At 41.5% G+C, this 26,997-nt stretch overlaps 3 protein-coding genes across 14 annotated transcripts in view; 2 read left to right on the forward strand and 1 right to left on the reverse strand.

Annotated features, from left to right (window-relative positions):
- The first annotated feature begins 862 nt into the window (after positions 1-862).
- Positions 863-3,964, forward strand: grsf1 (G-rich RNA sequence binding factor 1). Its single transcript, XM_069523232.1, has 10 exons — positions 863-1,233; positions 1,826-1,970; positions 2,125-2,280; positions 2,382-2,516; positions 2,640-2,778; positions 2,888-2,976; positions 3,085-3,170; positions 3,271-3,406; positions 3,636-3,687; positions 3,846-3,964. The coding sequence occupies exons 1-10, from the start codon at positions 1,036-1,038 to the stop codon at positions 3,847-3,849; spliced, it is 1,140 nt and encodes a 379-aa protein (XP_069379333.1). The 5' UTR covers positions 863-1,035; the 3' UTR covers positions 3,850-3,964.
- Positions 3,965-4,341: 377 nt separating this feature from the next.
- Positions 4,342-17,905, reverse strand: rufy3 (RUN and FYVE domain containing 3). Of its 8 annotated transcripts, none has more exons than XM_069523226.1 (19): positions 17,206-17,905; positions 12,326-12,499; positions 12,087-12,204; positions 11,862-11,963; positions 11,506-11,629; positions 10,864-10,928; positions 10,273-10,338; positions 10,112-10,181; positions 9,927-10,016; positions 9,559-9,642; positions 9,221-9,388; positions 8,808-8,905; positions 7,663-7,782; positions 7,338-7,458; positions 7,173-7,258; positions 7,058-7,085; positions 6,479-6,694; positions 6,277-6,354; positions 4,342-6,083 (listed from the first exon to the last, which is right to left on the reverse strand). In XM_069523226.1, the coding sequence occupies exons 1-19, from the start codon at positions 17,444-17,446 to the stop codon at positions 5,940-5,942; spliced, it is 2,193 nt and encodes a 730-aa protein (XP_069379327.1). In that variant the 5' UTR covers positions 17,447-17,905; the 3' UTR covers positions 4,342-5,939. The 8 variants fall into 8 exon arrangements, with proteins under 8 accessions (XP_069379327.1, XP_069379326.1, XP_069379329.1 ...); XM_069523225.1 differs by having other exon boundaries at positions 10,273-10,347; XM_069523228.1 differs by lacking the exon at positions 17,206-17,905 and adding an exon at positions 14,224-14,772.
- Positions 17,906-22,909: 5,004 nt separating this feature from the next.
- The window catches only part of slc4a4a (solute carrier family 4 member 4a), a 38,381-nt gene continuing 34,293 nt past the window's right edge, over positions 22,910-26,997 (forward strand). For 4 of the 5 annotated variants that reach the window (XM_069523236.1, XM_069523240.1, XM_069523243.1 and 1 more), the window contains exons 1-2: positions 22,924-23,060; positions 23,673-23,768. In XM_069523236.1, the coding sequence (XP_069379337.1) occupies positions 23,755-23,768 (14 nt within the window). In that variant the 5' untranslated portion in view covers positions 22,924-23,060; positions 23,673-23,754. Of the gene's footprint in view, positions 23,061-23,672; positions 23,769-26,997 lie in introns of all 5 variants that reach the window. The other variant, XM_069523242.1, reaches the window with a different exon arrangement.

Here is a 26,997-nt window from a genome sequence, read left to right on the forward strand (position 1 = left end):
CAACAATAATGTTCATAATATTCATAAAAATAATCATAAGAATGATGATGATGATAATAATGATGATAACAATAATAATAATAATAATAACAACAACAATAATGTTCATACTAATATTAATGTTCATAATAATAATAATGTTCATAATAATAATAACAGCAACAATAATGTTGATAATGTTCATAATAATAATAACAGCAACAATAATGTTGATAATATTCATAATAATAATAATGTTCATAATAATAACAACAACAATAATGTTGATAATATTCATAATAATAATAATGTTCATAATAATAACAACAACAATAATGTTGATAATATTCATAATAATAATAATGTTCATAATAATAATAACAACAATAATGTTGGTAATATTCATAATAATAATAATAATGTTAATAATAATTATAATAATAACAATCATAAGAATGGTGCTGATAATAATAATAGTTATTATTATAATAACAATAACGATAGTAATAATGTTCATAATAATATTCATAAGCATGATGATGATGATAATAGTGATAATAATGAAGGTGGTGGTATTATTAATATTGTTGTTATTATTATTATACATCACATACACTGGATATAAATAATTAAATATAGATTAAACATCTACAGAGTTTATTTGTTTCCTCTTTTTTCTTTCACATGTGTTTTATTCGGTGAATATTCAGATCAAGTCCTTGTGTTTTTATCACAGAATGAATCTATATCTAATCTTATATCATAATGTGAAATATTATATCATACATAATATGATTATACCTAATATATTATATTATATTATGACATGTTATATTACTAGAACCCTCCTCTCCATGCGGTGGCGGTAATGCACCGACTAGCTGTTCGCTAACCTTCATTGAACATAGAAGAAGAAGTGTCCTTCACCCATCGTCGTCCCGCATGTGATCGAGTCTCACCGGGAGACACTCGGAGACAAACCCGCCTCAGACCCGCCGGTGGTCCGCGTCCTCAGCCCCAGAGACCGCTGCTCTGCTGCGGCCACACACCTCCACCATGTCCCGCAGGCCGCTGCTGGTCCTGCTGCGGAGCTGCGCCGCGGTCAGACCGGGGACGTTACCCGCAACTGTGACGACCAGAGGCGGCTTCATCCAGCAGAGAACTCGGTCATCGACGACCCGGAGCGGATTCCTCCAGAGAGCGTGTCCGCTGCTGTCCGCGGTGAAGAGCAGTCAGCTCGGCCTCTGCTCCAAGGTGAGCCCCTGGATATAAAATATATATATATATATATATATATATATATATATATATATATATATATATATATATATATATATATATAGAAGTGTTCTAAACAGGTACTAAACTTACTGAGGTACTCGAGTACACTTCTGAGGTACTTTATCTTAGTATTTGTATACATTTAAATACAGGACTACAGTTTTGAGCTACATGTGCTTGAGTATTTGTATATAATACTACTACTTTGATTACTACTACTACTACTACTAGGATGAATATGGTGAACAGAATTCATGTACTAAATACATCAGTACTTTAGTATAATGTGCTTGTACTTCACTTTAGTATTGGTATATAATACTACTTTATATTTAATATGCACTGAAGCAGAAGTATAGATGCGTTTTGTATATATTAGTACATACAGTAGTACAGTTTTGAGGTACCTGGGCTTTAGTATTTGTATATAATACTATTCCTCTGTAGACCTGGGTGACTACAGTTCAGATATAAATATTAGAATCTGATACAGTTTAGTTTGTAGTAGTTGTGTATATAAGTACAGTTTAATGTGTATGTGTACAGTAATATTTCACGCCTCCAGGCTGGAGCACCGGATGAGGACGAGTACCCCCCCCTGCCGGCCTACCAGAGCGACTCTCAGCCGGAGAGGAAGGAGGTGTTCATCGTGCAGGTGAAGGGGCTCCCCTGGTCGTGCTCGGCTCAGGACCTCATGCACTTCTTCTCCGGTCAGTTGGTCACTAGTTATTTATTATTCTTATTTTACTGACAGTCGATCGATGAGGAGCAAAAGTCTCATCCATTCTAATATTGGCAGCATGTGTATATATATATATATATATATGTGTGTTTTGAGTACGCTCCTGGTTTGATGTGCTGCAGAGTGCAGGATCCGGGACGGGCTGAAGGGGATCCACCTCCCCGTGAACAGACTGGGGAGGTCGTCTGGTCGAGCCTTCATCGAGCTGGAGCACGAAGAGGACGTGAACAAAGCTCTGGAGAAGCACCGACAGTACCTCGGCCCGCGATACATCGAAGGTTCGTCTCCTCGTGAGAAACCGGTCGCGCTCAAACGTCCTGAACATGTTTACAAATCAGTGACAGCAAACAGAGGACAAATCATTCCAACGTGTCCGCAGTGTACGAAGTGACGAACAGCGACGCTGAAACCATCCTGAGGAAAGCCGTCCAGGCTCCAGCTGAAGACTCGGTGGTGCGGATCCGGGGCCTCCCCTTCTCCTGCTCCGAGGCCGACATCGTCAAGTTCTTCTCAGGTGAACCACAGGATGGAAAAATGATTTAACTCACCGATAACTGCTTCTTTATTCAATCTTATCTCGTGACTACTTTATCCAGATCTGCTTCTGATATAAAATTTCCTCCGTCCAACCTTCCAGGTTTGGATATTGCGGAGAACGGGATCATGGTCGTCCCAGACCACAAAGGAAGGAATTCTGGCGAGGCCTTTGTGCGGTTTAGCTCTCAGGAAGCAGCAAGTGGCGCTCTGCAGAGAGACAGACACCTCATAGGGAGCAGGTACGACTCCGCCGATTCAACCGTCCTGCACCGACCGTTACTGTTCAAACTCCTGCTTCTCCTCCGCCTGAGGTCAGCTGACGTGTTGTTCTTCCTGTCGAACGTGCAGATACATCGAGGTGTTTCCCAGCACGAGTGAGGAGATCAACTCGAGGAGGAGGAAGACGATGGGCTCCACACAGACCAACCACAGAATAGGTGACGAGTTCATTATTATTTCATGTCCCCTGTGCTAACATGGAGGAGGCATGGTTTATTTATTTACAGTCTCCGATCTAACCTGACATCTCGTATCTGCTCCGTCAGGTTCACAGCTGAGCTCCACGGTGCCGCTTCACTTCATCCACATGCGAGGTCTTCCTTTCCAGGCGTCCGGAGAAGACATCGTGAAGGTGAAAACCAAGATGGAGACAGTCGAGGTGTTGAAGCTGGAGCTTTAGTTTTATTTATTTATTTTTTTAAATAATGTGTTTGTTTGTTTTTCTCCTGCAGTTCTTTTTTCCTCTCGCCGTCTCAAAGATCCTGATCGAATGCGGCGCTGACGGCAGGACGAGCGGCGAGGCGGACGTTTACTTCACCTGCCACCAGGACGCCGCCGCCGCCATGTCCAAAGACAGACAGTACATAGGTGAGACCGAGCAGCTCATGCAGTCTCGTTTAAAAACGTCTCATGGTTATTTAGAAAAATATTCAGAGCATTACTTTTTGTTGTGGTTTGACTTTATTAGTTATTAATGAACTTTTCTGTCTGTGTTATATCAGAAACGAATCATTATATTTTTCTGTTATAATAAGAATTATATCTAAAGTGATCGCTGTTGTCAGAACTTAACTTTTGAACTTTCTCTTCCTCTCAGGAGAAAGATACGTCGAGTTGTTCCTGAATTCTGTATCTGATTCCAACGAGAGGTGAGAAACACAGATTTGATAATAATAATAATAGAAAATGCAATCAGAGAGATGCTTCAACAGCCAGATTTGGTTTTAAAATCTTGCTTTTTAAAAACAGGAGTTTTACATTTTAACTGCACGTGTGATTTAACATGTTTTCATGTTTTCTCCCGCAGGTGAACGATAACGACCCCTAACGCCATCTTCATTTACCGACACACCGGATTGTTGTATTAATTTTCCAGCCTGATCTGAGCACTAAACAATAAAACGTACCTGGTGTCAAAGAATCAAACTCCTGAAGACTCCTTTTCCAAATGCCAGAAGACAAGTTGTCCCGTTAGATTTCCCCTCCCCCGACCGTCAAAAACCCACCGGAAAATGAGGCGCGCTCTCAAATGATTGCGTTTTTCACACGGACGTCACTTGAACTCCTGGACTGAAGACAAAAGCCAGATGTCAGCGGTGCTTCTGATGAATGATGAAGGAGGTCGATATTCAAGTGGGTGAGTAGGTGGGGATACGACCGATATATTTAATAACTGAAAAATATAACGAAGAGTTCATTTTAAATAGTTTCTCTACAGAAAAATTCTAAATGAAGAAATCACAACATTTTCAACATGAAGGGTTTAATGAACTAAAGATTCAATTAACGTGGAGTCGTCACTGTTAAAATAGAACAAAAGTTTATTGATCTCAGATGCGTTTTCACAATCTCACATGTCGTTTAGCTCCAATGAGAGAAATCTACAGGTTTGACCAGTTTCTGATTCCTCCTCAGATAAACTAATAAAACATAAAAACAGCTGATATGATGATTTGTCCACTTCAAACCAGGCAGGTGCGTTTTTTTTTAAAAGTGCCAAGAAAATCTCAGAATGTCATTAGAACCTAAAAGCAGCAGATTTAAAACCTTAGCAGAAACATTTTACCCAGAATTCTCATCTCTGGGGAAACGACTCGTGTTTGTTTGAAAGTAAAAGACGAAAATACAGTTTCACAGTTTAACACTGTCTTTTTCTCTCCCACCTCAGAAATGTTCCATCACATAGAACCACAGCCAATAGAATGCCAGGTTTAGCGTCGATGAATTAAATTGTCCCGCCCTCGTGATCTCGCCGTCTGATCGCTGATCAACACGGAGGCAAAATCCACGATCTCAACGTGTTTGTACATTTATGGGAAAGTAACCAAACAAGGGACGATTTCATTTGTCATCACTTCACTCTGAAGTTTGACAGACTTTGCACGAAAAAAAAAAAAAAAATCAGAGAGCTGATGTTTCAAACTCAAACAGGAGCAGCTGAAGCTGAAGTGCAAGGAAATCTGAGTGCAAGCGCTCAGTGAGGACAAGCGGACCAAATCTAAACACGAGCAGGGCCTATTTGATTTCAAGGTTTTGGGTGAACGCACTTCAAAATCAGAATCCTTCTCTCAAACTGAAATACTATGCGCTGGAGTAAAGAGGAGAAACGACACAATCAACTTTAATCCTCAACCTGTCAATTTAACATTCGGGTTTTCACGCAAAGCCAGGACAGCAAGACAAGCTAGCTGTTCTCACCTGTTTCCAGTCTTTATGCTAAGCTAGGCTAATCCTCTGCAGACAGATGCCTCACATTTAAACGTGGACTCAATCTCCAACATCTTCAGACACATCAATACTGGGATGAGACACGAGATGCTGATCTGAGTGTTTATTGAAATTTTGCATCGATTTTAATTTTCTAAACTCAATCGACTGAGTGAAATAAACATTTTCCAACAGTTTCCTATCGTGTCAAAGAGTTTTTACAAACAGTTTTCTATCTGTGTGTTTGGTCACAAGTGTTTTATCTCCACCTGCACAGTCACATTTCATCGTGTGTTGTGAAAATCCAGTTTTCGCTTTTTCTGTCTTTTAAAATTGAGGTTAAAAATATCGTCAGTTGACCTCATGAGTCCACTTAGTGGACGCTGTGGAAAGTCAGTTTTTACTTGAGATGATTTTTTTTTTAATGTCCGACCACTTTCCGCTGAGTAAGTGCAGGTTTGTATTTAAATAAAAAACACCACAGCAGCTCAACACTCGAGGTTTTAAAACTCCAACAGCATCTGATCTAAATAAAAACCTGCACGTACACAGCTCTCCGTTACACATCTGGACACTGCTGGATTAAAAGTGATTAAAAAAAATTCCACAGAATTCAGGAGTGAAAAAGTGCATTTGTTTGCGGTGCCAGTGTCACGCGTCGATGCCTCTGGTTTCCCACGTGTCCGAGGTGCGTTCATGTTGGCGTGGAGGCGTATTGCTGCAGTAACAGAGAGTAGCAGGCGGCGCACACCGTCTCTGGGAGGATGGAGGAAGGGAGCGGCAGCTCGTTGCACACGCAGCTCTCACAGAAGACGCCGCTGCAGTTCTTACACTGTTTCTGGAGGAAGTAGAGAGGCAAGCGTTTTAAAGTTTTATCTCCTTAACATCATCTTCTGAAACATCTCAGGGATAATATCAAGGTTTTCTTATTTGTATGGATCCAGATAAAGAGTCTGGTGAATTTAAATGCGGCTTCATAAGGAGGTGCTGGAGCTGGCGGAGGTCGGAGCTCTGCTGAGTTCTAGTTGTACCTTAGTCTTCAGGAGGGAGTCGTCCTGTTCACACATCGTGCACACGGACGGCTCGCTGATCTCCACAAACGACTCGTCCTGCACAACATTTAACAATAACACGACATCGATATTACAAACTGGATATTCGACGTGTGGACACTAACTGCACTTTAATGTCAGTTCTGTGGAATAACTTCTCTTTCTATAAATGTTACTCAACTGTTTCTGAACGAAGCCGAGGAGACGAACATAAGCTGCTTCCAGACAAACTCTGGAGATCCTCTGCAGGGATCTCTTTGAACAATGCACCTGATTGAATTACTTCCTGCCTCGGGCCTCTGCGTTTGACCAGAGAACCTTCGCTGCACTGTTCACGTGTGAGAGACAAACTGTGGAGACAGTTTGGACTCAATGGTCCAGGGATCCTCCACAGGGTCTGGATTATGTTCAGAGGGAATGATGTTTTTTTTTTAATTTAATGAGTCAAATAGTTAAATAATGATTTATGGCCTGAACTTGATTTATATGGAGTTGGTCAGGATGTACGGCGGCCGCACAAACTGCAGCATCTGAGGTTCAGTTCCGAGAGTCGAAAATGTTCTTGTTAATGTTTATTAATCCAAGAGTTGTATTTTAACACAAATGGAGAGAAGTGGAAGCAGCTGCAGATTTTACTTTTGTGTTGAGGAGTCCATTATTTTTGTTACCAGAAAAGTTTGTGTATGAGAATTGGAAATGTTAAAAGTTCTTCTACAGGATTTAATACTTGCAGGTCTGTTGTAAAAAGGTAACTTCTCACCTGCTCGTCCTCGTGATGTGACAACGACCTTAAAGAAGAAGTAAGACAATTTAAAAAGTCAATATTTGTCCAGAACATGAAGGATTGTTGTGACTCTTGACTCTGATCTACTCACAAGCTGGAGCTCAGACTGGATCTGTCCTCGTGTCCAATGTGCAACGGCTCAGTGTCTCTTTTCACTGACGGAGATTCTGGGAGCCGCTGCGGGAAAAAAATAAAATAAATCACAGATAACGTAAAAGAACTTTCAACTGGAGGGTAAAGATGAGCAGAGACGTACTTTGGGTGTGTTCTCCGGGAGAGTCCGCTGCCTCTGAGGACTGGCAGGTCCGGCACCGGCGATGAGATGATGCTCGCCGCGCCGCTCTCGCTCTTTTCTCAGCTCATGATCCAGGTGTGACCTGAAACATCAAGATGAACCAAAGACAAAGCAGAGGACACAGATTTATGTAAACACAGAAGACACATTATCAGACCGATAGTAATCCTGCTGACGAACAAACAAAGACATGGACGGGGATGAAGACAGGACGACCTCGATGTAACTCTGGACCGTCACCAGACATGAACACAGATTTGAGGCCTCCTGTTTCCTCGGAGCTCACCTGTGCCTCCTCAGCTGCTCCACCTCCACCTGCAGACTCTCTATCTTGTCTCCAAACTCCTGCTTGAAGAGCCGGTTGGCCTCCAGAGCCAGGTCCCTCTCTCTCTCCGCCTGTTTGCATCTGGTTGAGGTGAGCGCGTTAACACAAACTTATGATAAAATGAAAACTTGATGAAGAGAGAAAGAGGACAGAAGAGGGAAACTAAAGCCAAAGAAGATGAAGCAGGCTGTTTTCGTTCATGGTTTTATTAGCCTAATGATCACTACAGATTACACCAATGTTATGTTCACATACAATTCAAAATTAATAAATTAATTTTGCCCTTTTATTCTTACGTTACATTTCTCCTGACCTGGCCTTCGACTCTCGTGGATCAACAAATGACAACTTAACTCTTTTTTTTTTTTGGGTGGAAAATATTGAACCACAGTCTCTGGTAGTGGTTGAATTCTTCAAAACGACATTACAGTCAGTCCACTAGACTCAAATATCCAGGATGTGTCCATTGGCACATTCATCATCATCAGTCCATCTCGTCTTAAAGCTGCTCTCAGTGGACTTTCAGACACCGTGCCGTCTACTTCTCTTACCATCGCCATAATGGGGGTGTTTTTAAAATTTCTACCAAAATAAAAGCAGAACTCTGATGTGCTGTGAACACACCAGTCGGAGAACACAAGGACTGGGAGGAGGGGGGGGGGGGGGCGCTAAAAGGATCGATTCAGTCCACACTACTCAAAGCTGATGCTGGAGAGCCACTGCAGGAGGATGTGGCGAGATGGTCGTTATTTTCAACGGAGGAGCATCGTACAGAAAAAAGATAACATCCTAGTTGGGTTATTATTATATTAGCCAGGGTTGTATGTTTATATGCAGATGTGTGACAGCGGCGCGGAGCTACTGCTGCAGCTGGAGCAGCTTCCCCGCCGTCGAGTTCAGGTTCTTGGCCTGCTTCACCAAATGTTTCTCACTGATTCGAAAAATAACATAAATGATGGGAAATAAATAATGGTAGAGAACGAGAAGGAGAGAAACAACAAACAGGACAGTAAGAGATTGTTGTAGTTTAGTGAAACCTTTATAAACTTTCTGTCCACTGTTACAAACGTGATCAAATATCAATGATGGTGTCTAAGTGTTCTCACCTGGTCTCCAGCTGTTTTACTGTCCCCGACATCTGGTTTATTTTCTCCTCCAGGCGAGAGATGACCTCACTCTTCTGTTTAGAGCCAGCGTCTGCACTCTGAGGATTCAATAATAATCATTTTAATAAGACTCAATGTCCATACGTGGATTTGTTTGTGGCCACGATTTCAAAAAACTGAATTCTTAAATCCCTCCTGACTTTTCTCTCTCTCACTGACAGCAGACACAAAAACCCAGACTCGGCTAAAACAGGATAATCTTTTACGGACAATCTCAGAGCTGAACACTTGAGATCAAATCTCTTCGGACAGACGTTAATACCAGGTGTGAACGGGCCCAAAGTTTAACGGAGAAGTTGTCGATCTTGTTTGAGGTTTTCCTGAAGTTCAAGGATAAGAAAACGAAACGTTACCTGTGACTTGTGTCCGAGCTGTTGGTTGATGGCACGAAGATCCTCCAGCTGCTGTCTGAGCTCCACCAGAGCGTCCTGCTTCTCACAGATGTCTTTCTCCAGCATCTTCATCGACAGCTCCATCTCCTGCTTCATCCCGATCTGCACCTCCAGCTCCTTCTCCACGTCCTGCACAGAGAGCAGCTGGAACTTCAGACGCACAGCTCACGTCCAGAACCCACTCGGAGCTCGCTCAGACTCTCAGTTATGTATCACACATATGTGTAACTAAGCTACTATCAGCGCAGTGTAAGACCTCAGTAAAACAGTCACATGACGCTACACATCATTAAACGCACCAATCGGAGCACAGTTTCCTCTTTGAGCTGCTTGCGTGTTTCACCGAGCGCTTGTCCATCTGCTGCCGAGTCGCTTCTTAGAGCCTGAAGAAAACAGGAACATGAACATCACAGATCCTCTCTAGGTTGTAGAGTCATTTAACTTTTACACATCGTTCATGAAGAAGCGACGGTTCATCATCTCACAGTCAGTGTGACGGTCTCAGGGAGGAGCTGAGTTCTCATGTTTATTTATTCACACGTAACGAAGCCAATTAGAAATTAAATACGTGTCTGAGGAAAGAAGTTTGGTTTAAAGTTTAACTAACGTTAGCGTAAAGAGAGGATCCTCGTTTAGCATTAGTATTATGTCAGAGTGTCGTCTTCACCTTTCTGGACTCCAGCTGATACGAGCTCTCCTCTTTTACTCTCTCCACATCTTCTTGTAGAGTGATGATCCTATTATTTGCCACTGCAAGCTGAGGAGACACAAGTCAACAAAACCGCTCGGTAAACAAAGAGAATCCCTGCAGGTGTTTCAAGAAGCAGAGATGAAAACATATAGAGGACTCACCTCTTCTGTGAGCTTCGTGTTGGACTTTTCTAGAGCATCCACCTTGGCCTGGAGGTTATTTACCGACGCGCTGAAAACAGACAGAAACGTTACGTTAGAAGAACGAGAGTGAAGATGGAGGAAGGAGAGACTGAGTGAAGCGAGTCGTCGACCTGACAAACCTTAAATGTCTGTTCAGCTCCTCCACGTAATTCTTCTGATCGAGAATCGCTGTGATCTGACCGTCACTGAGGGAGCAGCGAGAGTAAATAATGGAAGTAAAGATAATGTAGCATTGAAAATAATAAAATACACAAAGTGACTCTGGTTTGAATTCACGTATAATACTTTCAACAGTCACCTGATTCTTACCCCCTAAATAAAATCCAATATTTTCTGTTACTTATGTAAAAGAGGGATGAAAGAAAGTTTTATATTTTAGCATTTCCCTGAGCCAGGATGTATTTTTAAAGTTCTCGGCAGAGCGCCCAAGTCTCACAAACGCAGAGCAGCTAAACGTTCACCCACGTGAAGCACGCTGCGGTTTGTCTGGAAGTGAGGTTCACTGAAATATTTGCAGATGTGTGACGGAGCCCTAAAGCTCCTCTGTCAGGACCAGAGGCCTCCAGTGTGGGGACACGTCACAAGGTAAGATCGAAGCTAACGTCATCGTGAGAAGAGATTTATGTTGGTCCGACTCCAGGTCCTGACTTTACTGTAACTTCTGACATAATGAAAATCACTTTGGTTAGAGGTCAGGAAGCAGCACTCACCCCTCTGCACTCTTACTGCTGTGTCCTCCGTCTTTGAGGTACATTGAGAAATCGATCACTCCGACCTGTGGAGGTAATTTAACAAGTGAAAGAAAATCAATGGCGACAGAAACCACACCGCAGCTGTTAGAGAAAAGAATTCAAGAGTGAAACACCGTGGAGAGGTTTCAGGTAAACATGATGGACGGATGATCCCACAGCTTTGCCTCAAGTTGTTGAGAATTTAAAGTAACTTGAACCATCTCAATCAAAATAACAACAAAAGACCGAGTTCGATGACGTTGTGAAGCAGCAAGGGCTCATGGGAGTTCTTGTCTTCACCACCGTCACTATAAAATCTGCATGACACGACAGTTCACAGAGGAGGTAATCATGACTCGACACTGGAAGGAAAAAAAACAGCTGACTGTGTAATCCAGTGTTTACATGAATGGTCCCAACCCAACTACTTAAAAAGGTAAAAAGAAAAAACTCCTGTCTCGTTTATGAAGAACAATAAAAGTTAAAGTTTAACCTTCACATAAAAATGAACGCCACCACATGAAGACAGAATCTTCCTCCTTCCCTCCTGTGACCACAGATCAGAAACTGTCCCGATGGATTTGATCGTATCATTTCTAGTGTGAGTGAAAGCAGATTTACCTGCGAGTCCAGATCCTCTCCCTTCATGCACAGATTGGCATCGATGACATTTAGTCCAACGAGCAGCCCAGCGATGACGGCTCCTTCCTCCTCCATCATCAACGCATTGGCCTCATAGAATTCACTACAGACAGGAGGCAAGAGAGCTCAGCTTTACATTTTCTTTTTAATAACATACAGAATTACATTTATTAATATAGATTGGCTTTTGTTTGTTTGTTTGTAAATGAAATGTCTTGATACATCTAAGGCCTCATTCTGAGTCAACTGCATTCAAAGCTTTTTAAGACTTTTTAAGAAAGAGCTGCAGAAACAACTTCTGGTTTATTTCTTTCTAAATGTGGATCCTCACACACCTGAGCAGGTCCTTTCTGTTGATGATGGTCTTCATGTAGTCTGAGAGCTTCTTCTGCATCAGAGCGAGTCGCAACCAGGCCCGACCTCTTCCCAGAGGAGTTCTGTCGTCAAACAGGTTGTTTGGGTTAGATTTTGTAAAATGCATTAATCATATCAATAAAAATCCAAAAACTGACGGAGAGGAACCGTCTGCCTCCTTCAGGGCAATGAACTGACAGACTCACTTGAGGCCTGGCAGGTCTTTAACGCTGGCTGTGATCTCTCCTGCCTCGGGCGTCAGCTTCTCAACCAACTCCAACGCCCCCCAGAACGACTTGTTCTGCCCCAGGAACGTCTTCTTAGCTGCCGGTTGACAAAGTGGGATTTTATTTTAAGGACTCTGGGTCACAGAGTCATGACACACAAGCTGTGACTGACTGAAACAGACATGTAAACTATTCTGAACACGTGAAGAAGTGAGTACTTTTCAAGCCGTGCTTCAGACAGTGCTCCATCACGACAAAGAACTGCTGGAGGGGTGCGTAGTCGGAGTCGAGCGTGCGTCCCAGGTTGAGAGCAGATTCGATCAGGCCCTTGATGCTCAGTTTGGCCATGTTCATCAAGTTAAGCCTTTCAATCGCGATGGGATCCTTGGGATCTAAAAACCAAGACAAGAAAAAGTCCACATTTTTGATTGATATATTTTATAAGACACCAAACGAGACAGATAAACTAATTACTTTACAAATTCGATCGATCTCAGACTTAAAATTCAGTCTTTTCTCCCAAGAATGGAAAAATAAAATCAACTAAAGCACATTTTCATCAGAGGCAGAAGAAATAAGATATGTCAACATGTTACAGAGAATTAAACAAATCCTGGATTTTTTCCTTTTTACAGATCTGTTCCAAAATTGTATTTTCAATTTAAATGAATAAATTCTTTCTCTGCCCATGTTCCATCCTTCCACAAAGTTTTAGGGAGTCCGCTCAGAACCTTTCGTGTTATCCTGCCGACAAACAAACAAACCTATGGACAGTGGAACCAAAGAAGCATCTTTGTCTTTTATATAAAACTATACGTACAACTTTTAGTTTAAACCATATATTTACAGAACCCTTTTTTCTCCGTACAAGAGGAAGTTGTTCTTGCTCCTGATCGAGACCTGTCCTGGAAAATAAATGTCTCATCATTCAAATAAAACGAGGATCCTCACGGGAGCTAAACTTATCAGGAGCCGTCAGTTCACATTGAGTCAGTTCCGTTTTGTCACCAAATCTTTTCCAGGAAATAAAAGCCTGGAAAAGTAGACGATAAAAGATGGAAACTGTTTCCTGTGCGACCATGAAACCAAAGAATCACTGTCCAACTACAGTCAGCACTTAATTCTTGGCATGATCCATAAATACATGTAGAACTAATCCATTATTTATGTCTGTACATAACAGACACTCAGGCTTTTAGTGGAGCAGCTTCACAGGGTTACAGTTTCTCTTTATATCGACGAGTTGGAAATCAGAGTTAAGGAAATCACATGTGCCGACACATTCACCAGTTCCCCCTCAAATCTCAAGTTGAAGTATTAGTGCTCAGAGCCTTAGTATTACAGTTTTAGTATGAGAGGTTAACTCCGCTGGTCGAGGCTCTTGGGTACTGCATTGAAATGAAAAAACATCACAATCTTGTCGAGCGAAGAATAAAATATTGATCGTCCCTTTTAATAAACCCGGTCATCTTACGCACCACATCAGAGACTTCATCCTGCAGACAAACAACACAATAAATGTCTCTGTGGGTGTTAATGCTCCAGTGAAATATCATTACAATAGATCTTCTGCTGAGCTGGAGGGTGAAGTGCTGCACCGCTGAATTTGCCAACTGGCTGAGGGAAAGTCTGAACTGCCGACCTGCCTGGTCTGTGCCGAGAGAAGGCGTGGCAAGAGATGAGGACGTCTTCCTCTCTGACAACAGACACAACATCATCTGTTGTGTGGAACAGAGAAACCACAGAAACACCGTAAATACTGTAAAGACACGCGTGTTTAAAGCTGATTTATGAGACAATTTCAGACCAGAAATATCTATTTCTGTTGCAATTTCCAAGGATTTGAGAAAACAGAGCAAATATCAACCATCAATTAATTCTGCTGCTGACAAAACAACCTGCACTTCCGGGTTGTTTTGTCGCCCCATCCCCGTCTCCTTCCTGCTGTGTGATCCTGCTCCGAGAAATCAAACCTCCTCCCCCGAAATGCACCATGACACAGCTCAAACGGGACACGTTACCAATCATGCAGCGTCTGGAGACCTTGTGTAACCACCACGCCCTAACGCACATCACACAAACCTCCTCGGACCGATGAGCTAATCTGCCTCATTACCTTCATGGGCCGGCTCTGGGTCTGGGGTGAGCGAGATGTCGTTGAGCTCGCGAAGGCAAAGCCACTCGCCATCGACAGACACGCGGAAGTTGCAGAGATAAATGGTCTCGCGGGCGGCCTGGGTGATCTTGTCCGTGGTGGGAGTTGGGGTTTCGCTCTGAGGCGTCAGATCGGACATGATGACTCAGCTGATGTGAGGCAAAACCAACACCGCTGAGGGAAAAAAGGCGTAGCGGCTCCAGAAGCCAGCGAAGGCCCCAAAAAAAACAACAGCTCAGAGAGAAAGAGAAATCAGACAGGATGAAAAGAGAGTCCACACAAAGGAGAGAAAAGGCCAAGACGGGAGGGGGGGGGAGGCTGGCAGCAGCGTTTAGCAGGTGTCTGAAAGGGTGATGCTTGTCCTCCTCTTCACGCCTGCATCCTTCTCTCCTCCTCGCTCCAACTGAGTTAACTAGCTGCCGTCTTGAGAAAGGCTGCCCCGTCCTCTCCTCCTCCACCTCCTCCTCCTCCTCTTCAACCTCCGGCTATCCCCTCCTGTGCAGACGGGGGGGATTTAAAATGCAGGAGAGCACCGTGCAGGAAATCACAGCCCTCCTCCGGTCAGCTCAGCACCGCCTCACTCTGATTGGATTGCCTGTGCACCGCAGTGAATGCACTGGGTGGGTGTTGACCAAGATGGCTGACATTAGTGCTGGGTACAGCAACACACACCGTCACGTGAGCAGATGGTGCATGCGTAAAAAAAAGGATGGAGGGAGGGAGGGGGGGGGGGGGGGGGGGGGGGTCCCCAGAGAATGCTCAGGCAATGCTAATGATGCAGCAGAGAACTCATCTGTCTCTCAAGCATCAACAGCGTCGCCTGAGCGGAGACAGTTTCCTGTTCTTTGTCAATGCAATGATTGAACTGCCAGCAGCAGCAGCAGGGAGCACAGAGGCTGCAAGAAACCAAATATCCAGGATGGAAATGGTCATGTTGCTGTTTTAGTTTCTGTTTCCACATGCATCACTTTTAAATATGAAGAAGAAAGAAGAACACTTGTACCCTGGTTCAGTTTCAAGAGTAAAACACACAACTGACACTGAGGAGAGGAAATTCAGGGGAGGACGTTCTCATCACATAAACAAAGGCTATAAAGTAAAAAATATATATATACTACGTCCACATTACATGTAAACGCAACAGCTGAGTCAGTCAAGTTGAGTGAGGAGCTGCTGCTCCGTCACGTGAAACCAAACCACAGACCGTAAATACAGATGGGCGATTACAATTGATTAATCAATTATCAAAACAGTTGCTTCGTTTGTTCAGATAAGTTGTTTGTTGAAGCTCTTCACGGGGAGACTCATAACTGACCTACTTACACACGAAGGTACTTTGCTTCTACTAATGTTTGTCAGAGAGACAACTTCGATACACACCCTTTACTTTCTCGTTTAAACGTGCACGGAACTGTTGGACACAGTTTTTTACTGCTCATTACTGGTGATAACTACAGGTTCTAGAGTTATATACAGTTTTTATTACTAAGGCTTTTGTGGATTCGTGTTTCCTTGACGTCTTGGAATGTTTTGTTTATATTTTACTACTACTTCCTTGGTGTATTGATGATTTGAAATTCAAACTGAATGAATTTTGAGGAGCCAGTAGATGTGACAGCAGTGTTAAGTTATTTAAAAGCTGTAAGAGTCATTGACCAGCTCTAATTTGTATTTCCTCTTCAGTTAAATCAGTGAAGAACTGTCGTAACTCATGCTGGGTGAGAAAGTGTGAAATGTGGGTGACAGACGTGAAAATTATCACCACAGACACATAGAGCCTCCAGCTTAACGAGCGAGCGTCAGCTGTGACTGATCCACCGTCAAATTCAAACAAGAGCAAACAGCAGAGTTACTGTCAAACAACGAAACCCTACAGAGAAGATTCACAACTCTCACATCATCTGGATAACGTAAACCGAGGATATTGTATTTAAACATCTGTCGGGCCTGTTTCCTGTTCAGCTGAAGTCTTTGATTGTGTGAGTTACGGAATGAGTTTCTGACGCTCTGTTGTCTGATTTTACATGTTTGTTTAATACTTACAACTTCACACAAGTATTATATATATAATAAACTGCAGTGAATGTATACAATAATACAGCTTGTGTACAGATGTGTCAGCTGATGGACGTGACACATTAAATTACTGAGGATCAGTTGGAGAAGATAATCTGTAACTTGTTTAACTTTCATAACTCAAACTACGTCAGTTATTATTATAATTGAATTAAAGTAAAAAGAGACAAGACGTTGTTTGTTTGGGAGAATCCAAAGATAGCCAACTCCTCCAACAAGCTAGATGCTAACAGCTGCTACTGTAGTGTTGTTATGTACTTTAAGTGTATTTAAGATGCTAACAGCTGCTACTGTAGTGTTGTTATGTACTTTAAGTATATTAAAGATGCTAACAGCAGGTACTGTCGTGTTGTTATGTACTTTAAGTTTATTAAAGATGCTAACAGCAGGTACTGTCGTGTTGTTATGTACTTTAAGTTTATTAAAGATGCTAACAGCTGCTACTGTGTTGTTATGTACTTTAAGTGTATTTAAGATGCTAACAGCAGATACTTTAATGTTGTTATGTACTTTAAGTGTATTTAAATGCTAACAGCAGGTACTTTAGTGTTGTTATGTACTTTAAGTTTATTAAAGATGCTAACAGCTGCTACTGTAGTGTTGTTATGTACTTTAAGTGTATTTAAGATGCTAACAGCTGCTACTTTCGTGTTATGTACTTTAAGTATATTAAAGATGCTAACAGCAGGTACTTTAGTGTTGTTATGTACTTTAAGTTTATTAAAGATGTTAACAGCAGGTACTTTGATGTTGTTATGTACTTTAAGTGTATTTAAATGCTAACAGATACTGTAGTGTTGTTAGCCACTTTATCTCAGAAGCTCGTGTTGGAAGTGAGATCGCTGGAAGTGAAATCCTGTTTCTTACTCTTGGTTCTTCTCTTGGACTCGATCCTCTCGATGTGGAAGTCATAGTGTCGGAGCGGAGCGGGGGACGCGGAGCCGGGAGTCCCGAACCTGACGTTAGCGGAGCTCAGAGCCTCCCTGAAGTAAATCACCGAGGTGGGGGACAGAGTCTCGTCCGGGCTGTCAGCGTGTCCGTTCCCATCTGAGGAGCTCCGTCTGCCCGGAGCGTCCAGCCCCTCCGGTGGGGCATCCTGCTCCGCCATCCTCCTCCTCCTCCCCCGGTCAGACCCACTTCATGTGACCGGCGGCGGGGCTGGGACTGCGGGTCAGCGCTCGGCTAGCTGCGGTTAGCCTCTGTGGCTACACCCCGCTGAGGTTAGCACCACAACCGACAGGCCGCTCCGGGGAGTCTCTGCGGGATCACACCGGGATCACACCGGGTTCAGCTCGGTTCAGTCCGCTCGTCCCGTCCTCCTCCGCCTCTTGACCCGGAAATAACTCGGAACTAACATTTTGTCCAAACTGTTTAATTCCGCGAGACTTTCAGTGGTCACGTGACTGGAGACAGTGCACGCGAGCGGAGAGGAGGCGCGAGCAGTAGATCCCTGACCGACGTTCTTCACTGGAGCGCTCCCATGATCCCTTGCGGTGAGGTGCAGCGACTCGGAGCACTTGTGCCTCTTCCGCTTTTAGAGTCTCTACGAAAATAAAACGATGATATGGCAAAATGTTGAGTAATAATAATAATAATAATAACAATAATAATACTAATACTAATAACAATAATAATACTAATACTAATAATAACAATAATAATACTACTACTACTACTACTACTAATAATAATAATAACAATAATAATACTAATACTAATAATAACAATAATAATACTACTACTACTAATAATAATAATAATAATAATAACAATAATACTACTACTAATAATAATAATAACAATAACAATAATAATAATAATAATAATAACAATAATACTACTACTACTAATAATAATAACAATAATAATAATAATAATAATAACAATAACAATAACAATAACAATAATAATAATAACAATAACAATAACAATAATAATAATAATCATCATCATCATCATTCCTCATCAATTCATAACAGCTGCAATACTACTACTATCATTGTGTTATTATTATGATGTGTTTTATTTATATAGCACATTTCATACATACACTAAAGTCAAATCTAATACATGGAAGCATATAGAGGTACAGGACAACAATGGAATGTTATATAAGTTCAAAGAAGGGATGACATAATAATTGACCCAAAGTCACAGTAAAAACAAAAACAATAAAATGAGACAGACAATAAAACAAATCAAATCGAGTTGAAATATCAAATCAACTAAATCTTGTTCTTTTGAAATCTAGTTTTATTGTCACTCTTCTATAAAGTCTGCACTTGATCCTCTGTGTGATCATTGGATTGTATAAACTTAATAATTACAACCATAAACTTTCATTCTGTACTTTAATATAATTATAATAAATCTCTACAGGCAGAGAGAACTATGCCACACATGTAATACCATAATGAACAACAGGGGGCGCTGAGTTAACAGGCTGCAGAGTGACACGTTACTGAATCTTTATCCTGAGCAGAACAAACCAAGTCTGAGGAAAGTTAAACAATATGTACAAATATAAATGTTTCCATAGAGAATCTCTTCTTCTTAGAAAGAGAGAGTAACTTGATTTAGGTTCATACTAAATGAACAGACTCACTGTCAGCAGGGCTCAAACCACACAGACCTTTTCATTAAGATTTAGATGTGTCAGAGCAAACACACACGTGCACATGTATGATCGCACCTGAAGCCATTCACCAGCTCTCAGTCACACATTGACAGAAACATGGAGACCAGAGCAGCAGCTCGGTTAGTCGCTCCACAGATCCAGAGGAATGCTAACGACCTAGTTTACCTCCAAGCGTCTGAACGAGAAAACACTCATGATGATAACAAGGGATCAGCTGGAAGATCAAATCAAAACACAACTAATTCAGTCTGAATTCATCCTTCAGATGTTTTCATGGTTCATTAGTTACATGTTCATCAACATGGCTGCAGGAACGAGAGGTCACTTCACCGCCCAGAACCCGAGTCAGTGACTCATCCTGTGGTTGGACACGTTTGTTCACAAACAAACAAGACAAACAACACGAATAAAGATAATATGAGAGAAAACAATCTACATCTCACAAACCAGTAGATGACCACAGAGAGAATTTTATATATATATATATGTATGTATATATAGTGACATTTCCTGGTGCCCTTATTAGGTAAAAAAGTATAAAGCAATCATATATATATATATATATATATATATATATATATATCGCCACCTGGTGGTTTGCTGCAGTATGGCTCATAAACTGTGCCTACACATCACATAATTTTTTTCTCAAAGATTATTTTGTCAGTTTAGTTCTTATCTCACTGATGTTTGTTCAAGTGTTTCTGATCGGTTTGGTTTTTACTTAGTTATCTGAAAACACATCATGATTGAGAGCTGAGACTGACTCCTGATTGGTCGGCTGCTGCACAGACTCCAGCTCCAAATGACGTTTTTTTGGCGAGACGAGATATTTTGGCTTCATTTCCTGAGAGTGGACACGAAGTCGTCCATCTCTATTTACAGTCTCTGACTCGGATGTATCGCACTGAAGATTTTGGGTTCACAGAATATATCACATGAAGAAATATCGACATTTTGAAAACATTGTGTAGTTGATCCGGTTTAAGTCAACAGATCATTTGTTCCTAAAACCGACTGGAAAGTTACAAAACATCGACAATAACCCGATCAAACAAACTAGTGGAACTCTTTTCCTGCTTTAAGAGGATTTAACTGAATAAAACAAATGGACATCAAGTGGGTTTGAAGAGTTTCCAAGAAAAGGGGTGAGGTGTAGTTCCTGGAACAATTTTCTTATGCAAGGCGTGAGTTGGCACAAAATAAAACCCAGTGGAAAGACACCAGGAATCAAACCAGAGGCACCAGTACAGCCACAGTTTGAAACTACAAAGCACCAACGGGCCGATGAAATTCCTCCCGGATCCTCCTCAGACAGAGGAAACCCAGTCAAACTCGTAGACGGCTTCATGCTTTAGAGAGGGACTTTAAAATAAATCTGAGAAAATGTGAAACAAAGATGTAGCCGGTCCCTTGATGTTGCACCCCCCCCCCCCCCCCCCCCCCCCACACACACACACACACACTAAATAAAAGTTGACGTACACGATGGAAACACATGGAAGTGCTGACATGCTTGAGGTAGTAAATGTGTGAAACAGCACCTGTTTTGCGTTATACACTCATGTATGAGGGACAATCAGCGCTCACACTAACTTGTCTCAGATATGTCGTACTGATGTTAGCCTTAACAATATTTTGTGTTATGAATAAAAACATAAAACATTGTTTTGAGAACAAATTTCAACTTGTGGAAAATTTAAGTAGTGTTGGTAAAGGCCCAAGATGGAATCTTTCAGTCTTTACTGGGTGTTCAGGTCGAAGTGATCATGAAACAATGGTTTGATGATTTAATAATCCTTTGTCCTTATATATGAGGTACAGACCAGACTGTACTATTACATCTACACTTAATTATTTACACCACAAACAACCACACACTTCATTTACATGAGGAATATAACACACTCTCCTATAGTCACATAAAAAAACTTTTTCTATCAATGATTATCATCGTCTTTTTATTTTAGATGAAGAAACCATCTTTGTAAATATCAAAATGTCCTTAACGAACAAAATGAAGATTCTTTTGAGACATAAATGTGTAAAAAGAAGAATAACAGTGTGTCTGTTGAAAGTGCTGTGTGACTTTTTAAAAAGTGTTTAAATGAAAATCACAACTCGCGAACATCTCGGTTCAGAAACGTGTCGACAGGCTTCATGTCAGACAAACAGTGTCTCGGGCAGTAAATTCCCCTGATATCACAAGTCTCTCTGCCGCCTTTGTTTTGGCAATAACCACGACTTTCCAAAAAGTATCAGGTGTCCGAGCGAGTCTTCACCTGAAACATTTCACACGTCCAGCAAATAACGTTCAACCTGGATTTTCATATGAATTTAAAGATCAGTCCCGTTGCTGTGTTGGATCATTGGGACGTTTTAAACATAAACTCTGTTTGAAGCAAATTTGACTCTTTCTCATTTGTGTTTTCTCTATTCCGAGTTAAATAAGGGTTGAATGAATGAATGAATGAATGACTGAATGAATGATCTCACATGAGCTCAGTGCAGAACCAACGGTGACACAGAAAACAAGGCGAGTCTGTCGACTTTGTCTGAAACTTTCTAAATTTTAAAATCCCTCCTCTAAACTCAGATTGAAGTTGAATAGTGACTAACCTGAACTCCGCTCAATAACTTAAATGAACTTGAATTAAGAAATGCAGCTCAAAGTACTTCACATACGATACAGATGAAAAATAAAACCGTGTAAACTTGGTTTAATGAAATCTCGCAGGCTAACATCGGGATCACAGTGATGAAGCTGTGATCGTTTCAACAGTTCAAACACAGAACAAATGGACCAAAGTCAAACATTTGTTAAATCGTTCTATTTAAACTGTGAGAGCAAATAATTAGGTGAACTTTTTTTCTTTCTCTTATTCCGAGGAAAATAAATATTAAACTTTTATTGTCGACTGCTACAGAAAAGAAGACTCAGCCTGGGATTGGTTGAATATTCTTTCCTCTTTGTCCTGTGACACATGACAGGAAGGTTTATAAACACGTTCAAAAGATTTTCCTGTAATTTAACTTTGCTGCAAAACATGTTTTTGAGTAAGAAACATTTTGTACCTTTTATGGACAAAATACTGAAAGAACCAAGGTGATCACACACGGGAGCCGGAGAAGAAAGTGAAAAACATGCAACAAAGGTATGTGAATGGATTCTGGTTCAGATGTGTCCAGAGTTTCAGATCAAACCATAAAAGCCAATTAACTGCCCTCGTTCTTTTCCTTTTGAGCAAGAAGTTTTCTATAAAAAAAAATCCTGTAAACACAAAGTTAGAAAGCTCGGAGACGATTTGAGGCTTTGAGTGAAGAAATCCTCCAAGATCCTCGTGTCAGGAAACTCAAGAGGACTTCAGCTCAACATCGGACAGAAGCCTCGTGTAGGTTTGTTTCATATGGAACTGGAAAACTTGTGTCTGGAGTTTTGTGTCTGAATATTTCTGATCTGTGGGTTTAGAGGTGAAACAGATGGAGACACAGTCATTTAACAAACTTTCAACGGAAACTGATGATTTATCCAAACATGTGTTTGTTTGACAGCTGTTAATCTGAGCGTGTCATGTTACCTCCAGCAGATGGCGCTGTACATCCAGAATCCTGTCATTCACAGCTGAAATAAATAAACAACCTCACATGAATAATAATCCTGTTTTAACCTTTTCTTTTAATTTGCTCTGGGTCGATTTAGAAAATGTTTCCAGTTGTAATGATTCTCAAACAGGAATTTACACTTTTCTCTTCCTTCTGTTTTTGACTGTTGAACTGTGCGTAAAGGCTTTTGGCTGAATGTGGCACAGCTGTATCTCACCATGACGCGGTCAGACTGGAGGGGGGGGGGTGTAGAAAGTGTTGTCTGGAGTTGTGTGTGTCCCCCCCCCCCCCCTCGGAGGAGTGGCGTTGACAGAAGGATGGTCCAGCCGCAGATAGAGGCGGCAGCTCGGTGCGCGCAGCCGCCGCGTGACGCCACATAGAAACTTGACGGAGCAGTGAGAGGAGACGTCTTTCCCTTCATGCCACCGCAGGTCTGACACCAGGAGCCAAACTCCCTGAGCCACAGAGACAAACACCAGCGGTGAGTCTTCACACAGCGTGTCCACTCATTCCTCGGGGCCTCGTGCACCCGCGTCCTGCCTCTAAACCATCCTGTTTTCTCTGTATTTGTCCCTCACAGCGAAGTTGAGTGACCTTATCCTGCTCTGCTTCGGGTTCTAATCTCTTTTCAGGCTCAGTATCAGCGCGGAGGAAAGTTTAAACCACACGGGTGAAGGGTGGCTCGTGCGTAAAAGCGCAGCTGGAGTGTGTTTTTGTTTTGGCTCTTTGGAGCAGAGACAGTACGTGATTCATGGGACAGTTTCCGGTGCTCCTTTATCAGCAGCTGCATCGTGCCATTAAATCTGCTTGTGTTCTGTAAATTGTTGTGAAATCTATCACAGGATAATTACCGCTCTGGCAGAGGTGCACAGAAAGTGCCAGCATGATATGTTTTGACCTGTGGTGCCTCATTAATGACACGTTGCTGAACTGTGTTTAAAATCTCATGGATCATTAACCTTTGTGCCAGCAGCAGGTGCATAACGAGTCTTTTTGATTCCAGTGTAATGTTCCTCATCCCGCTCCTCTCAGTCAAACTGTGGTTGTTGGAGACAGAGCGGATGAATGACCTCTCTATGTGTTGCTCTGTCAGGTCAAACATCAAGCAGCCGCTCTGGTGATCGGCTCTGCTCAGCACATTCACTAAGGAGATTTATCGCACGCAACCCGCAGAGATGAGCAGCAAGAAGTAAGTGACTCCCACAAGCTTTACAGGAGGGACTCTGACTCCGCACAATGTCCTTTGAGTAGATTCAATACGACACATATCACCTACAAACATCTCCTCCTGGGCACATGGGAGGAACGACAGCTCCTACATTTGGTGCAAAGAGTTCTGTCGAGTTACATTAGCTGTAATGGACAGACAGGAGAAATGTGTAGCTTCACTGGAGGTGGATTTCAGGTTCAGCTTGAGCTGCTCTGCTGAATCAGCTACGAATCCCCCTCGGTAGAAACAACCCAGACAACCTAGAGGTCGTTTAACGTTTGACCACGTTAAAGTTTAAGCTCCGAGACATCAACCGACGTGTAATTGCTTTGCAAAGATCGGAGAAAAACAAACCTCGGACGAGACCGAGAGCAGAAACATGTTGATTTAATCCTGCACAGTCACAGAAGCAGGGTTTCTGGTTTAGATCTTAGAGGAGTGTTTTATTCCTCTTTACATTTGTGACTACGACCAGAGAGCTGCACATTGAAAACACATCAAAAGTCAGTGAAACACGTTAAAACTGTGACCACTGAGTGTCTATAACACAGTTTTTAAAATGTGTCCTAGTCATTTTCACACCAACGTTTCAGGGCTTTGATTCCTGTGTTTTGCGTCTCATGTGACCTCCGTGTATTTTGAGTAAAAGCAGTGGAAAGTTTCTTTGTCACCACGAGAGCAACTCTCAGGTTTTTCATCCTGGTGCAGCGTGAAAACTACAGTCAGGTGAAAACTCTGTGTTGTTTTACAGGATGAGGCGAAACCCTTTGAGCTTCCTTGGAGGTTTTACTTTCTTTGCATCGACTTGATCTGAGTCGACCTGGAAACATTTACTCACATCTCAGGCGAACGACTGCAGCAGAAACTGAGTCTGTCGCCAGCTGCAGAGACGCCTCCTCCTGTCCACGCAGTCAGAGAATGTAGGCCACATGCAGACGAGTGTCGGCTGCACAAGGACAGAGATACGTTATCTGTGACGGGACGGAAAGCTGCTAATTTACAATCACCAGAGCGAAGTACCGGCCTATCAAGCTGTGATTGCTCTTGCAGCTCGTTGTTTTAAAGGATCAGCTGTTGCTCATCAATACAAACATCTTCAAATATTGATTACAGGAAAAAAACTGAAATCCTCAACATTCCTAAATGCACGTGTTGTTAATCTGGGTTCACATTCCTGTCTTCTTCCTGCTTCTCGTTCCTCGGACTCCTGGTAAATGCAGTGACGTCCCTGTGAGATGTTTATTGTGCATCTCTTACGTAGTTTGAGCAGAAAAGGGAACTTTGCCTTCTGCATTTTGTGTAAAACACTAATTGAACATTTGCTCTGTGCAGCTGTTTACTTCTCATATGTGAGAAGCTGCAGTCGTTTTATTACGAACTTTAAAATTATAATTACACGATAACTTTAAAGTGACTTCGTGCTGTAGTTGTTTTCCAGTGGATGTGGGCGGAGGCGAGACAAGTTGTTCAGTGGTGTCACCTGAGGGCAACTCATTCATACAAGCTGATATCAGCAGCCTGCAGGGTAGTAGTAGTAGTAGTAGTAGTAGTAGTAGTAGTATTGATGATCATAAGCTGTATTTGTATAGTACTTTTCTTAACTACGTTAGAAAGTGCTTCACGAGATGATGAAAAAAAAGTTGCTTAACTTGCGTCTAAGCCATTATACAAACACAATTTATAAAAACATGCGGTAGATTGATGAATAAATGAATTAATGAAAAATGTTTTATTTCCTGCAGCTTCATAAAGACGTCACGTGGTTTGTGCATCATCCCAAACTAAAGTTAAACTCTTTCATTCATGAAAATATTTTATCCATGGGAAGAAAACTATCTGTTAATACTCGAAATAATATATATATATATATATATATATATTGTTTTCATTAAATTAATATACTCAAGTATTTTTTGTAACTGCTTCAGAATTATTTTATTGTTTCTACCTCTGAGTATTTCAATCTGGACATATGAAGATAATTATCTAAAAATATTGATTTAAATTCTTCAAATCTGACTTGGTTGATCTCAGCGTCTGCACTCACTGTCTCCGTTGTGCTGTCAATGGATTATTAAATAAATCATTTTATTGTGAAATAATCCTGAGGCAAAAGGAAGTCTGAAGATGTGTGTTGTAAAAAGTCTTTGAATCAGTGTTGGTGCCTGTTATGTCCTCGGTTGTTCTATAGGTGGCAACGGAGGAGGACGTTTGTGGGGAAGCTGCTGAGAAACAGAAACAACATTTATTACAAGTTGATCCAGAACAGAGACAGTTACACATCGGTGCTAAAGCTGGAAGAGACGTTTCCATGAAAAAGATTTAGCTTCATCAAATCTTTATTATCATGAATGATAATAAACCTTTCAATAAGATTCTCATGGTGATTTACGAGCTCAAGACGAAGATCTGGACAATAAAATAAAATGCAGTTTGAATATTAGTCGACAGTTGCTCAGGTTTTATTATTTATGAATAATTTAATGAGTTTCTATCACAGGGACATTAAAAAATTAACTTAGAGAAAATCAGAAATCAAAATAAATGTGAGAGTTAAAAGACAAATATATGAAAACTGAAGTTGGTGGAAAGGTGTAAAATAATAGAACGATAAAATAAAATCCAATGATGGTGTGAGCTTGTGAAAGAGTTTTTAAATATATAAATAAAAATAAACAGGTCATTTTTTCCTTGTTGACGTTAAGACTAAAAACCTGAAGCGTTTTCTGGCTTCATCCACACGACGTCGTGTTGGTTCGATGTTTGTTAATGTTGATGCTCGTAAAAAAATCCAGACGGGGCAGAAAGATCGTCAAAGATGCTAGTCTGTAGTCCGAGTTCTGCGGTGCGCCCTCTACTGGAATCCTCAAGTAACACATGTAGTACTTAAGAAAGTATGTGAACAATAGCGTTCAGGTTGGCTACGCAAGTGTACCACTGGCCCATCAGCGTAAAACCCACGAGTCAAGTAGTTCTGGTGTTGCTCTACGTTTATATATTGAATAATTTACCTTCAGCACTAAACGAAGCAGACACAAGTTCTCCTCAGCTGAATGAAACATTTGTTAATCCTTTACATGTCGATGTTTGTTGGGAAACAGTGTGTGTGCGTGTGTGTGTGTGTGTGTTAAATTGTCTTGGAGAGCAGCGTAGGTTCCGACACGCCAGCCTGTTACAGGTTTGTGTGTGTTTGTTGTCACTTAAGTAA

This window comes from Paralichthys olivaceus, chromosome 4 (assembly GCF_024713975.1).
Source record: "Paralichthys olivaceus isolate ysfri-2021 chromosome 4, ASM2471397v2, whole genome shotgun sequence".
Lineage (NCBI taxonomy): Eukaryota > Metazoa > Chordata > Actinopteri > Pleuronectiformes > Paralichthyidae > Paralichthys > Paralichthys olivaceus.

Excerpts from the sequence above, each read along its gene's own strand:
- grsf1 (XM_069523232.1), top strand. The coding sequence starts at position 1,036 with ATGTCCCGCAGGCCGCTGCTGGTCCTGCTGCGGAGCTGCGCCGCGGTC. Across the intron at positions 1,234-1,825 it reads AGCTCGGCCTCTGCTCCAAG|GCTGGAGCACCGGATGAGGA; the intron begins GTGAGCCCCTGG and ends TCACGCCTCCAG. Across the intron at positions 1,971-2,124 it reads CCTCATGCACTTCTTCTCCG|AGTGCAGGATCCGGGACGGG; the intron begins GTCAGTTGGTCA and ends GATGTGCTGCAG.
- rufy3 (XM_069523225.1), bottom strand. The coding sequence starts at position 17,446 with ATGGCGGAGCAGGATGCCCCACCGGAGGGGCTGGACGCTCCGGGCAGA. Across the intron at positions 10,929-11,505 it reads GAGAGGATCTGGACTCGCAG|GTCGGAGTGATCGATTTCTC; the intron begins GTAAATCTGCTT and ends TTACCTCCACAG. Across the intron at positions 8,906-9,220 it reads AGCTCGGACACAAGTCACAG|AGTGCAGACGCTGGCTCTAA; the intron begins GTAACGTTTCGT and ends TTGAATCCTCAG.